The sequence below is a fragment of the Tachypleus tridentatus genome, chromosome 13 (assembly GCF_004210375.1).
Source record: "Tachypleus tridentatus isolate NWPU-2018 chromosome 13, ASM421037v1, whole genome shotgun sequence".
Lineage (NCBI taxonomy): Eukaryota > Metazoa > Arthropoda > Merostomata > Xiphosura > Limulidae > Tachypleus > Tachypleus tridentatus.
In genome coordinates this window covers 124,849,394-124,862,757 of record NC_134837.1, presented here as the reverse complement: position 1 = coordinate 124,862,757, position 13,364 = coordinate 124,849,394, and the positions used below count along the sequence as shown (strand labels likewise).

General features: G+C 30.0%; 1 protein-coding gene across 1 annotated transcript in view; it reads left to right on the top strand.

The window, feature by feature from the left end:
- Positions 1-342: 342 nt before the first annotated feature.
- Tace (ADAM 17-like protease Tace) overlaps positions 343-13,364 on the top strand; it is a 36,899-nt gene continuing 23,877 nt past the window's right edge. The window contains exons 1-5 of the mRNA XM_076484039.1: positions 343-710; positions 6,114-6,246; positions 7,635-7,768; positions 9,289-9,478; positions 12,768-12,966. Coding sequence (XP_076340154.1) covers positions 512-710; positions 6,114-6,246; positions 7,635-7,768; positions 9,289-9,478; positions 12,768-12,966 — 855 coding nt within the window. The 5' untranslated portion in view covers positions 343-511. The remainder of the gene's footprint in view (positions 711-6,113; positions 6,247-7,634; positions 7,769-9,288; positions 9,479-12,767; positions 12,967-13,364) is intronic.

Sequence of the window (13,364 nt, the reverse complement as noted above, 5' to 3'; positions counted from 1 at the left end):
CACCAAGGGGAATTAAACCCTAAGTTAGCATTGTAAATTCGTAGACATGCCGTTGTACTAGCGAGGGGCGAAATTGACTGTACATTATAACTCCCCCACCGCTGAAAGGGTGAGCGTGTTTTGTGTGATGGGGAACATCGAATTTAGAGTTTTTACAATTGCAATACAAATAGTGCATAATACTGACTCTAATCATGATTTGATATTCTTTGGTTTCAAATTTTTAAATTAGGTAGAAAACATATAATTTAAGCATATACAAAGACTGTCAAATAAATAGATATTCATGAAACTTGATCTGACTAACAAAAAACAAAAAGAAACTCGCATCTAGATGGCAATATCTTAGCAATAGTTAGTTGATGATACATGTTATATATTTGTGGTTTTATTGGGAGGTATAGTATTTACGAAACCTTCTGAATGTTTAATTGTTGTTAGTTATAAATATAATTTATTTATATGTGCCAAGAAAGTAGATAGTTTCTTTGCCCAAAATCTGTTTTTAATTATGAGCATTTATTCTTGTTTGATTTGGGTCAACTATCACGTACAAAACTGGACGAAGTATTGCAGGAAACTGAATATTATTGTTAAGCCTAACATTTTACTTTTATGTAATGTTACTGTTAGGCCTATGCGTACTGTTACGGTTGGTAGTGGTATCGCCTTGTGTCTCTTCTTCATTTTAGGGTTTAATTTCGCTGCGGGTAAGTGAAGAGAAATTTTATTTTCATTTTCACTGTTCTTGAATGAATGAATGTAAAATTGCGGAATTATGTACGCGTGTGTGTGTAATTTTAAAATTCCTCAGTAACGTATGTCTCAGCCTTACGTTGTTTATTTACAAAGCTTACGTTAGTTCATGTTTAGTAATGTTTAGACTTACACTGACATTGAACGAAATTTCACGGATTTTACAATTTTCACAATTTATGTTCATGAGGAATGAAAGTGAATAATGAATTTTACTTTTTTTCATTAGTGCATTATTATGTAACAACAATTAATTTTCCTTTATACCAATTTAATCAAATACTTTATGAAACCATATTTTTAGTTATTTAAGATTTATTCTATAAGTTTTGTGTAAAATCATAAGTGTCACTCTGGTCATCCATGACCATTCAATATTCCTAGCGTAGCAGCATAGTTTTAATGTATTCTTAATAAAACTTGCCCTAGTAGTTATAACTGGTTTGATGAATTAAAATAATTTCATAACTTGACAGGTAGGCCTTGTGTTATATTATTATTAGATTACAAAAGCAATGAGTTTATTAATTTGCAATGAGCAGTACTTAATTCAAGTCAAATCTTTGGCAATGAGGCTAGAATATTAGAGCTTAAGAAAGTTCTTGTAAGCTTTGTAAGGTCAAAGCTTATGGTAATTGTTTTCATCTTTCAAGAGGTGTCCATGGGATTTATTTTTACCACAAATATCAATAGTATGTTTTTATATTTACATAAACAGCTTGGAAGTGTTTATATACCATCCCTCCACATTAAAAGAAAAAAAATAATTAATTTACAGATCTTGTAAGCCATAGATTAATATATTGTTTCTCTACTATTGTTTATTAGTGGTGGACTACATATTATATCAGATTTATGAGTTTTGCATTGTTACATGGTGTAACACTCAATCTAAAGAACTGGCAAAAAAAAAAAAAAATTGAGTGAATTAACTCAATTTCAGGCTTGGTAAATTACACAGAGGGGTGGGTTCCAGAGTATTTCAAGCAATTAATTGCAATGTTAATGGTGGTTTTATTTACATTTTTAAGTGGCTCATTGTTTAATAGTGACTATGTAACTAACATCCATGGACCTATAAACAGTTTAATGCATGAATAATTTAAACATTGTGTGTTTAAGGTGCCATTTTAAACCCAGTCAGTAATTCTGGCATTAAGAAAGTGATGTAATGTCACTTCAGCAGAGGATTTCTACTAACCATTTGCCATGTATTTGCAATTCATTAAAAGCAGTCATTTAGTGAAGACTATTCTTTGGTTGGTTATCAGAATGTCCAAACACTTGTGAATACAGACTAGACCACCTAGAAATTTGAAGGACCCTAGGACACCATATTTGAAACTATTATACTATGCCCATTTGGAAACTAATGGGACAGAACTTGGTTGGCATACTTACCCAAATACTAAAGGCAAGTATTGTAATAGGATTTGCTTTCTAGTATGGACCCTCTCTCCCTACATTGAAGTAGCTATAGAAGCAATTGGGGATAAGGGAAGAGCTTGATATGTATACTGGGGCCTTTTGGAATTATGAGAACACTGCAGTGAACCATGATATTTAATACAAAATACAACTAATTTCAATCCATATTTTAAAGGGGGTGGGGATAGAAACTTACAGCATTGATAACAAATATTCTTATCCCAGAGAACCAGTGTTGTATATACAGCTGTTGTATAAAATGACCATCTTTATTATTATTAAGTAACCGTAAGGCTTATCAGTGATTTAAAATTTGGAATGTTGTTTCATTTTTGTAAAAACTACTTTTCATTTGTTAAGGAAAGTATCTGTTGATCTAATTCTTTAGTAATGCTATTATTAGTCTTAAAGTGTTTTGTTTATTAAGTTATTTTTTTTTTATTAAAGGAGCAATAAAAACTTTACTGAGGCTCCAAATGCAGAAAGATTTACGAATAAATAAAACTTACTGGTGAAGAACCCAACAGTAAACTACATGTTAATTTGGAATGTTGTTTCATTTTTGTAAAAACTACTTTTCATTTGTTAAGGAAAGTATCTGTTGATCTAATTCTTTAGTAATGCTATTATTAGTCTTAAAGTGTTTTGTTTATTAAGTTATTTTTTTTTATTAAAGGAGCAATAAAAACTCTACTGAGGCTCCAAATGCAGAAAGATCTAATAAATAAAACTTACTGGTGAAGAACCCAACAGTAAACTACATGTTTTAAATGTTTGTATCAGGGAAGTTTGATTAGGGTATTTAGGAAATAAAAGGACAGATTTATTTAATAGTTGGAGGATATCAATTCATAATATTTCACAAACCTTTCTTTAACAACCTTGTAAAATTTGCCTCTGTTGAATGCAATTCAAATCCAAAATTTTGATTTGTAAAAGAGAAAAAGGTGTGAAATATGATGTTGAGGCTGTTAAATGTTTTTAACTGGACAGAAATTGCATAACAGGCAAAAAAAAAGTTACTGTTCATCTCATGTATTTGAACATTTCCATGGTGCTAAAGGTAATTCACAAAATTTAAAACTTCTGTTTATGTAAAGGAAAAACTGTGAAAGTAGAAGTACAGAGACTATTCTAATTATAGTATTAAAACTGTTAATACATAATCCCGGTTTATATAGTATGCCATATTGTTAAAGCTTTCCACCTGATGATGATATGGTAAAGTGTTGAAACTGTGACATTATTTGATATGACTGTACCATCTTGATGTTTTAATGTGCTCTGTCATCACTTTATCACCTGATGACTGTTAATGCAGTGATAAATAGTAATATTTTATGCTCTCTATTTTTAAAATTTAACCCCATCATGAAGGTCACTGGTCAAAGGCCATCCCTTTGTTTTTGTTGATTCACATTCAAAATTTATCCTGTATATTTATTCCTTTACAACGTTTCAGGGTGGATCATTACCTACTACTTTTACCCCTTATTGTCTATTTCAGCCAGGCATGGCAAAGTGGGTTAAGGCATTTGACTCATAATCTGAAGGTTGCAGGTTTGAATTCCCATTGCAACAAATATGCTTGCCCTTTTAGCCATGGGGGGCATTAGAATGTAATGGTCAATCCCATTACTCATTGGTAAAAGAGTAGCCCAAGAGTTTGCGGTGAGTGATGATGACTAGTTGTCTTCCCTCTAGTCTTACACTGGTAAATTAGGGAGATGGCCCTTGTGTAGCTTTGTCTGAAATTCACAAACAAACAATACTGCGCATATCAAACATAACTACTTGTAGTTCCTTTGTTCGATCAGTGTTCAATCAACTTATAATCATATCTTTATGATATCATCATGCATTTGTTAGAATGACCCTAAGTTTACATTTTTGACTTTCGTGTAGCTTTGTGCAAAATTAAAAAAACAAAACAAAATTATCTATTTCTTTATTTATTAGTTTCAAAATGGGTCATTGCCTTATTAAAAAAACAAACAACAACAAGGGTACAAAGTATTTTCAAAAATGTGTTGGTACTTAGTAGTTTTACCCCGTGGTTCTATTTCTTTACAAAGTTTCAAGGTGGATCATTACCTTGTACGTTTATCCCTCATTATCTGTTTTTTTTTTATATAATGGCTTCAAAATGGGTCATTGCCTATTACTTGTACACTTGTGTATCTATTCCTTCATGAAGTTTTCACAAAATGGGTCAAAACCCAGTATTTTACACTTGCAGATGAATTGTTAAAAAAACAAACTACAATTTTGATTTTTGTAAAACACCTGAATTCATCTGAAACAAAAGCTAAGTTGTATGTAACACTTCCTGTATTTGACTCGATTATTACTTCCTTTTGGAGGTATTATACTTTATTTTATGGTGAATAGAAAATGTACAATTTTTTAAATTTTATTTGTCTTCAAAATGAAAAAAGAACCATAGATGTTTATGATTCTAGAAAATTGTAATTTCAGGTGATAAGGTTTATCCTTAACTACTATTTATAAAATTTTACTATCCATTTGTGGTAAAGAGTTTTTATTATATCCACAGATCTTGGAAGGGTTATGAGACTATTTAAATGTGACAGCTTTACCCAATATACTGTGGTTTCATCTTTTCATTGGTGCACATGCAGTTAAAAATTTATGTGGGAATGACATGTTATTGTGACATTCAAGTTTACTCATGCTTGCAATCAGTTAATAATACATATTGCAGAAAAATATATGGAATGTCAAGTGGTTTCATTACTCTTAGGAGAAATATGATAAATTTGTTTTTGATTGTCATATGAAACTAAATCTTCTCACTGATGTCCATCAAAAAAAAAAAAAAAAGAAATGATGCATTTCAGATTCATATCATTTGTCAAAGGCAATGTTTATGCTATTGACAGTATATAAGGCTTTGCTGAGTCTTGTATTGATGTGGATTTTTGTTGGTTTCTAGAAGGAAATGTTTGTCCATTATGGTTCCAGTGAATGAAACAAGATATTTCATGATGTCATGTGTGAGATTTCTTTACATAGTTCTATCATAAAAGTTATTGCTTTGAATACTCTGAATGTTTAGATGAATAGGAGAAATTAAATAGGAACCTAGTCACCTTTCTTGTAAAGTATTCTGAAGATGGCTGGTATGGTTATTAAAATAAAGTAGAGAACAACGTTTTGATTTTCTTAGGTCATCTTCAGGTTAGCAAATAGTTCGAAACTGACCATTGCTGGGCACGTCTTAGGGATAAGAGTGTAAACGGGTATGTGATTGTAGGGGGCATTGCAGTTGGATGTTAGATTATTAATTAGTATAGGTATGAAGGTGTTCCTTTATATTGGTTTAATTTTGGCTTTAGTTGCTGTATAAATAGGACTTCTTTGATTTTGCATTTGTTTATATTTGTTTCCCTACTTAGTATCTGGGTGTTTTCTATGGTTATGCTGTGTTTACTTAATTTTCACTGTTCAAAAATGTGTGAAGGTGACTTTTTGTGTTCTTTGAATCTGGTTTTTATTTATCTGGTTGTTTCTCCAGTATAGAAGTCATGGCAGATGTTGCTTTGTGTATTATAAATTATGTTGGTGTTATGTCTGTCAGTGTATTTTTTACATAGTATGGACTTTAGTTTTGTATCTGTTTTTTGAATAGATGTGGTGTTTACTAGAATACGACATTCCAGAAGTTTCTTTGTATTATTTTAATGTCATTCTTTATTAATTGGAGTAAATTTACTAGTTTTAATTTGAGGTCTACGTTTTTTTCCTTTTAGCTGGACAGGAATTATTATACACATTGAAAATTAATGTGACTGTAAACAGTTTTACTTGGGTTATGGCTCTGTTTAGAAGAAGGGGAGGAAAATCACTTTGGTGAAATAGATCTTATGTCCATCTATACTAAACATGTATTGGTTTCTGTGTTATAGGTCTTATACCACTGAAGTACTATGAAACTATAAGTAGTAGAGAACTGCGACACAGTATCACAAAACGAGGCATTTCACCTAGTCAGCACAAGTATAACAGCATAAGGGAACTTTCATTCCATGTGTTGGGCAGGTGGGTATATGATAAGTGAAAAAAAACTGATATTTCAGAATTTGTGATTTTTGTAAGAAAGACCATTTTTCAATTAAATTAATTAGTAGTAGTTATAATAAATTCTCAGGTTCTAACACTTATTGTTGTGCATATTTTCAATATACTCTTATTTATAGTGATGTACAGTGTTCATCTGAGTAGGTGCATTATTATGATTGTTTGAAGTAAAGATATAGATATTAAAATTATGAAAAAAGTTGTAATTGAAAAATGGAATTTTTTCACTTGAGTTTAAAGAAAGTTCCCAAAATGTAAAAATTTTCTTTCTAAAAATGAGTTTAGGTTAAACGATAGCTGTACTTGTTCTATAAAATCTGTTTTGAAAGTTAAAAATTCTGAACCTTTATTATTGAACTTATGCAACTAACATACTACATGGACAGTAAGAGACTTAAATTCTCCAAGACTGTCCCTTTACAAAAAAGAAAAAAGTAAGTTTTACCCACTATAGCTTTAGGGAATCATTAAATTCCCTCTTAAACTGTGTTTAAGGTGCTAACCTTCACTGTTAGTAACAACAACTCTTTTCATAAGATCATCACCTTGTTAGGAAAATGAAACTAACAGGACCATAGTTTATCTTACCCAAATCTGAAACTTCTGCACTTTCATCTTGTTGTCTTCAGAATATAGCACAAATTGATAAAAGCTGTTTATCCTGTCTCCTTACCATCATGTAAACTTCAAAATATCACTTGCTATTCTCAACCTATCATTGTAAAATAACTTTTCTGTTCTCAGAAGAATCTGGTAAAAATGTTTAAGACAAGGAGATCAAAGCTGTACATGGTGTTCTATTAGAATAGAGATTTTTGTAAATAGAAATTCACTTTTTATAAACTGTTTTTTTAATCACTGTTGGGTAAATAAAGTGACATGAGCAGTAACTTACAATTCCAGAGAATAATGACCAAGAGGACCGGGAAGATTAAAGAGAGTTTGTGACCTATTACAGATCTGGGATTTTGTTTTAGTGTTTTGAGATGTTATTTTCATTCTGAAAAAAAAAAAACTGTGTAAAATTATTTATATATTTAAAAGCTATAGAAGTTTTCTATAACAATGCATCAGCTCATTTAATTAATTTATACATTTTAACATTGAAGTAGAAAAGATCCATTTTGTAGGGAAAGTTTCTGAAGTCAGTATTGTTAAATCTCTAGGACATAGCTGGAAAAATATTCATTTTATTTTTTAGATTTTTAGCAGTGCCAACACCTGCAGTATCATGATGGTTGCTTATCAAACACCAGACGTTAGAGAGACCTCAGAAAGTCGGAGATTATTGTAGTTTCCCATGAGATGATTGCCATTTTTATAACTGCATTTTTTTGTTTTCTACACAGGGATTTCAGATTGATTCTCAATCCTAGCAATGGACTTCTCTCCCCCTTTTTTAAAGCTTACACCATCAACAGTGTTGGACTTAAAAAACCTGTTTCTATACAGAAAGAAAACTTTTTTGAAGGGCACGTTTTTGGTAATTTTATTATATTTTCCTTATTTGCTTAGTTAATATGATGTTAATTTTTTTAGTACAAAATAAATCTAAGGGTTAGTAGTTTTGCAGCTGATTTTTTTGCTTAAATGGGGGACAATTGTTGGTCCTGTGGTAGAGATAAGGATTTTTTAGTCCATTCCATGAGCTGGGTTTATATCCATGTAATACCTTGAAGTATTCTCCACACTAAAGTGTAGCTTAGAGTATAAAGTATAGAAAATACCATAAAACACAAAGTTCTACTGAAAACAAACATTTGAAGTGTATTCAGGAGGTTTTAGAGGTTATGCAAGTAATATTTGAAATTTTTGTGATGAATAGTTTTTTAATCATAACATGAAATCATTTTGCACTCAGACTAGTAACAGAACAGACTCTATTTTCATAAATAAATCTTTAGTAATATTTAATTAAAAATCAGATTTTTTGTGTACAAAATACATGTAACCTCTACTAAGTCTGCCAAATTTTTTGAAGATACATATGTTGTATCATAAGTTATAGTCCAACTATGTAACGTGTGCAAATGTGTAAACAAACTTGTGTATGTTATATTGAGCCTGTAGCAAAAGGGTTAAAATATAGTTTAGAAATCAAATTTAATATCATATAAGTTTTAATTTCAAAGCAAAATATTTAAATAACTTGTTGGTATTTCCTATCTTACATGAAACTTCACTGCCCAAAATGGCTCATTTTAGGTTTTCTTTCTATCTGTGTGTGATATTCTAAGTTTTCCATAAATTAAACATTTATACTGTAAATATCTATCTGGTAAAATGTTGACTCTTGATTTACTGAGATATATGCAAGAAATTGATATTCTCACTTCTCGTGATATTCATTAACCTATCATGTATTGTTTGACATGCTTATAACTTGATGAACTGTGGTAAATATCTTTCATTATATTCTTAGAGGGTCTAATAGCTATTGTAAACAAACAGTAAAATGAAAACTTTATTCACATTAGCTGTAAGAGTAAATAATGGGTGATTGTCTGTTATAATATTTAGTCACTTTAGAAAACAAAATAGGTAATTTAAGTTTATTTTATTTGGTTCTTTTGACCCATTATAGTCACCATTGATAGAGGCAATATACATTGTTACAGTAAAGAAAATAGCAGATTGATATAACGTTTTAGTAAAATAATTTCTAAGACTCAGAGTTGTGTAAAGGAATGAAAACTTTAGGGTGAAAAAGATATTTTATTTCTTGAAATAAAAATCATGTTTCACTTGAACTAACTCAGTGAAGGCTCTAAATTCACAGGCAAAGTATTAATGAAGTTGTTTGACTAAAAACTCAAATTTTTTTTATGTGCAAAAGAATTATAATGTTTACTAAATATTTGCCATGAATAATAGAAAAAGAAATTTATTATTATTAGAAGAAGAATTATCTGTTTATGAGTAACTCATAGAGTTAAACTTTGTTTAGACAATTTTCAGGTTTATGGTTCCAACGTGTTTTTTTTTTTTTTTTTAATTAATCAGGGGAGAAGAACTCTGATGTTTCTGTACATATTGAGGAAGGAATGATGACAGCTTCAATACAAACACCAGATGAAACTTATGTGGTAGAACCAGCATGGCGACATCTGCCAGACCACGATAATACAACAATGATTGCTTATCGAACATCAGACATCAAAGAGACCCGAGACGGTCAAGAAGGACATTTACGGTACATATTTTAAATTGAATTTGATTTTTTCATACACTTTCATGCCTGTTGTTTGTTGTTTTATTCTTAATCCATACGAGCATCCATTTTTGCACATTATATGACATTTTACTGAATTACATTCAACATTTTATTAAAGTGCTTTATTATTATGGTATATGAATAAAATTGGCATCAAAATATAACTAATAATCCAAATATGAATATTATATACGTTTTTAAGCTCTTAATTTTATAAGGCAATGTTAAACAAAAATCCTTAATATCCCCTATTGTGAGAATTGTGACATTTGCTATCTACATATCTCCTTCAATATCACCCATTTGAGAAGTATGAAATTTAACATAAATTACTCATTATAATATTGTTATCACTCAGACAAAGCATAATTTTTAGTGCTTTCAATCTTATTTAATTACAGAGCAATAAACCAAAAAGTCAGACCCCTTTTGCCATGCCAACTTGTCACGTTCTGTCTGATGTTTAGTACACTATTATATATAACCAACAGAAAGCCAGAGTTTTGATATATCAAATGATGTATTATATTATGTTGTTTTGTGTACAGAGAATTGTCTATTTTGCTTCCGGGTCAAACTTTATTCACACAGGAAACACAATGACAAGCTTAAAGTTTTAACAGATCCTGTCATATAGTTAGAAAGTCAGGAAAACTGTGGTAGTTGCAGGACATTATCTGCTTTTTGGTTGTTATTATTCTATATTTTTTGTTGCATTATGTAATTAAATACAAAGTTATTTAGTGCAGTAGTATAACAGTAAGTTTAACTTTTATTGACACTCAACAGCAAAAAGAAAAAAACAAGGCTTGAGGAAGTATGATATTTCTTGCTTTTCATATGTATTCTTTATTTATTATTATAAAAGTAACTATAATGTAAAAAAACAATTTTTTTAGGTTAGTTAAGGTAACATAAAGATGATAATTTTTTTTATAAGGTATGTACATGAGTGTCCAATGCATCATATTTCATAGGGTAATGTTAGCTATGCATTCAAGTAAGTTACAACTTGTGTGGCAGGATTATTAGTTAGGCATGGTTCAAAGGGTAGTAAAGAAATAACATGTAAGTTTAAGCAGATTTATAATAAACAAATATAGTTTAATGCTACAATTTAAAGTAATTCCAGAAGGATAAGATAATTTAGATTTGTTTCATTTTTTATGGTAATCATGTGGTCAGTCAAATTGACCAACCTTGCGTGGAGTTAAGGTTGAGAAAATTACTGAAATAAAACATTTGAATTTTATTTAGGAGGTATTGCAGATTATGCAAATGAAATTGGACAATTTTCAGATAAAGAAAAGTGTGTTTAAACTTAAAATTAAAATAACTTGGAGCAGTTGACATTTTGACTCCGTATATTTAGAGAAATTTTTATGAAAATACTTCATAAAAAAATTATTTTTTGTCTACAAAAGACTTAATGTTTCCTTAAACCTTGCAAAATTTGTGAACATGCACAAATATAGAAGTTATAAAGTTCAATTTGGAGTCACAAACTCAGAGAGTTTGTAGTGAGCATTAATCATATTGTCTGGTTCAGTATATAATAATTTTCCTTGTTTTACACTAACCCTATAACCATGACCTAGTTGTAGGTATGCAAGTCTTAGGAATGTTCATTAAAAAATAAAATTATTATTGAAATAGTTTTTAATTTGTCTCGAACAATCATAAGATTATGTAGTTTTAGAAAAATAAGACATTTAATTTTGTTTTTTCTACTATTTATAATAAAAAATTCATCATTTAATGCATTATTTGCACTAGTTCTGAATAGTTCACATGTAGTGTGATTTTCGTTGAGTATAAAAATACTATTTATTATCTTAAAGTTTTCACACTTCATTTATGTGATCTCTAGAACATCTTAAATGAATATCACTTGTTTTTTAGTGTAATTAGTTATAAATTTAAGAAAAATGAAAATATGTACATATCTTTTTAAATTTTTCTGGAATATTTTATCTTTTTTCATATGCATAATTTTACATCTTTATCTTTTCACTTATAATTTATTTTTAATTTTTCTTTCCAACCTTGTTCTCTTTTATTTTTGGCACAGTTATGCCAATCTGTTCCTGTCAATGTGACAAAGTGCTTTCACTAACTCTTAAACACACAAATGATACCATCTTGGAAATTTCCACAAGTCAAACTACATCAAGTTAAATGTATACAGTAATAAAATTTTTGAATGTGCATTTATAAACACATAATACATAACTTATTAAAATATAAGTGTAAAACCTAAATGCAGTTTTAACTGTTAAGCACACTAATACATATAAGGCGAGAAACGCTTGCCAAGCATTACATACACCTCAAGAGAGCAATGGTCTAAGCTTCTTTTCTGTCTAATACTACAAATATTTATGCTGGAAGAAGTTTCTTTAACCTATAACTGTTTAGTGCAAAACCTCTTTTTATTGGTTGTAAGCATGCCATTCAACTGTCACCTGGCAACACAGCTTTGACTTTGCAAGTGGGTGTGGCTGATTTTAAGGTTAAAAATATTAGGATGTTAAAACCCAAAACAAGAAATTCTTGGAAATTTTCCAGGTTATAGTAAAAGATGGATGAATCTTTACTTTGACCTTCATTGCCAACTACCTTTGTTCTATTTTCAAAGTCTCATGTGTAACAGCTTGTAAAGTTTAAACTTGTAACCATGAACAGATCACGTAACACCAAAAACATGTAGTTTTAATTGTTGTTTTGAAAATATAGGAATAAAACTTTAAGTTATACTTGATACTAGAAATTTCATTAAAATACTTTCATATTAAAGTGGTTTAATTAAATTTTGAATGTAATTCAATAATATTCACAGAAGGGGGTTTAAAATGGCATTGTTAAAATAGGTTAAAGATATTCTACAGAGGTAAGTAACATTAGATGAGTGAAGTTAGTACTTTTATAATACTTTTAAGGATTTTCACATTTTATTTGAGCAGATTAAGGTCATAGGTTAGCATGCCAGATTGCGGAGCTAAATGTTGGACTTTAAATTCAGTAGAGAGTTGTGAAAGAGACACTGAAATCTCACTGTTAGGTTTTGACAAGAATACTTCTAGAGTTTACAGTGAATGGTGTTAACTAGCTGCTTTCCCTCATATCTAGCTCTTAGAAAATATAGACAGCTAGAAGACATAGCTCTTGTTGTAGCTTTGCATGAAATCAAATAAATAAAACTTTTAATTAATAGGTAGATTGGTATATGCCATCTATTTGGCTATATTGTTTTGTTCATTTTTTTCAGGTTTTGTGGCTATGTAAGGGAAGAAGGTAATTTAACAGTCAAAGAGAATAAACAAGACATAAAACTTGTGAAAAGACAGACCTCTAGTCAGTATCGTTGGGAACCTGTTCACACCAGGTGCTCTCTCTTACTTGTGGCTGACCACTTGTTTTATCAAAACATGGGTGGAAGTGACTTGAAAGGCACAATAAATTACCTGGTGAGAATTTGTATGTTACATCTAACCAAGTGTGGGTTACCTGATAACATTAGTTTTAGCTCAGTTTCTAGCTGTGAAAACCATTGTTTCAATAAGGATTTTCTAAACCCATCTCCCTTTTTTTTCACTTATCAAAGTGAAAATTAACTTACCTTGAATAATACTCATATTTCTCTAAAATGTATGTTTTGTTTCAAAGTTTTCAGCTAGGGAATACTGTGTGAATTGTTCGACATTTCCTTGGTGAGCTGTTTCCTTACAAGTAACCCGGTTTTGTAATCCGCTAAAGTCCCAGTTTATTATGGTCTTACAGTTTAGATCTGCTCAATACTGTTCCTCATGTTATTGTATTAACTTTTCGAAGGTAAAATGTCCAAGTTACTACAAAAAAACATCTA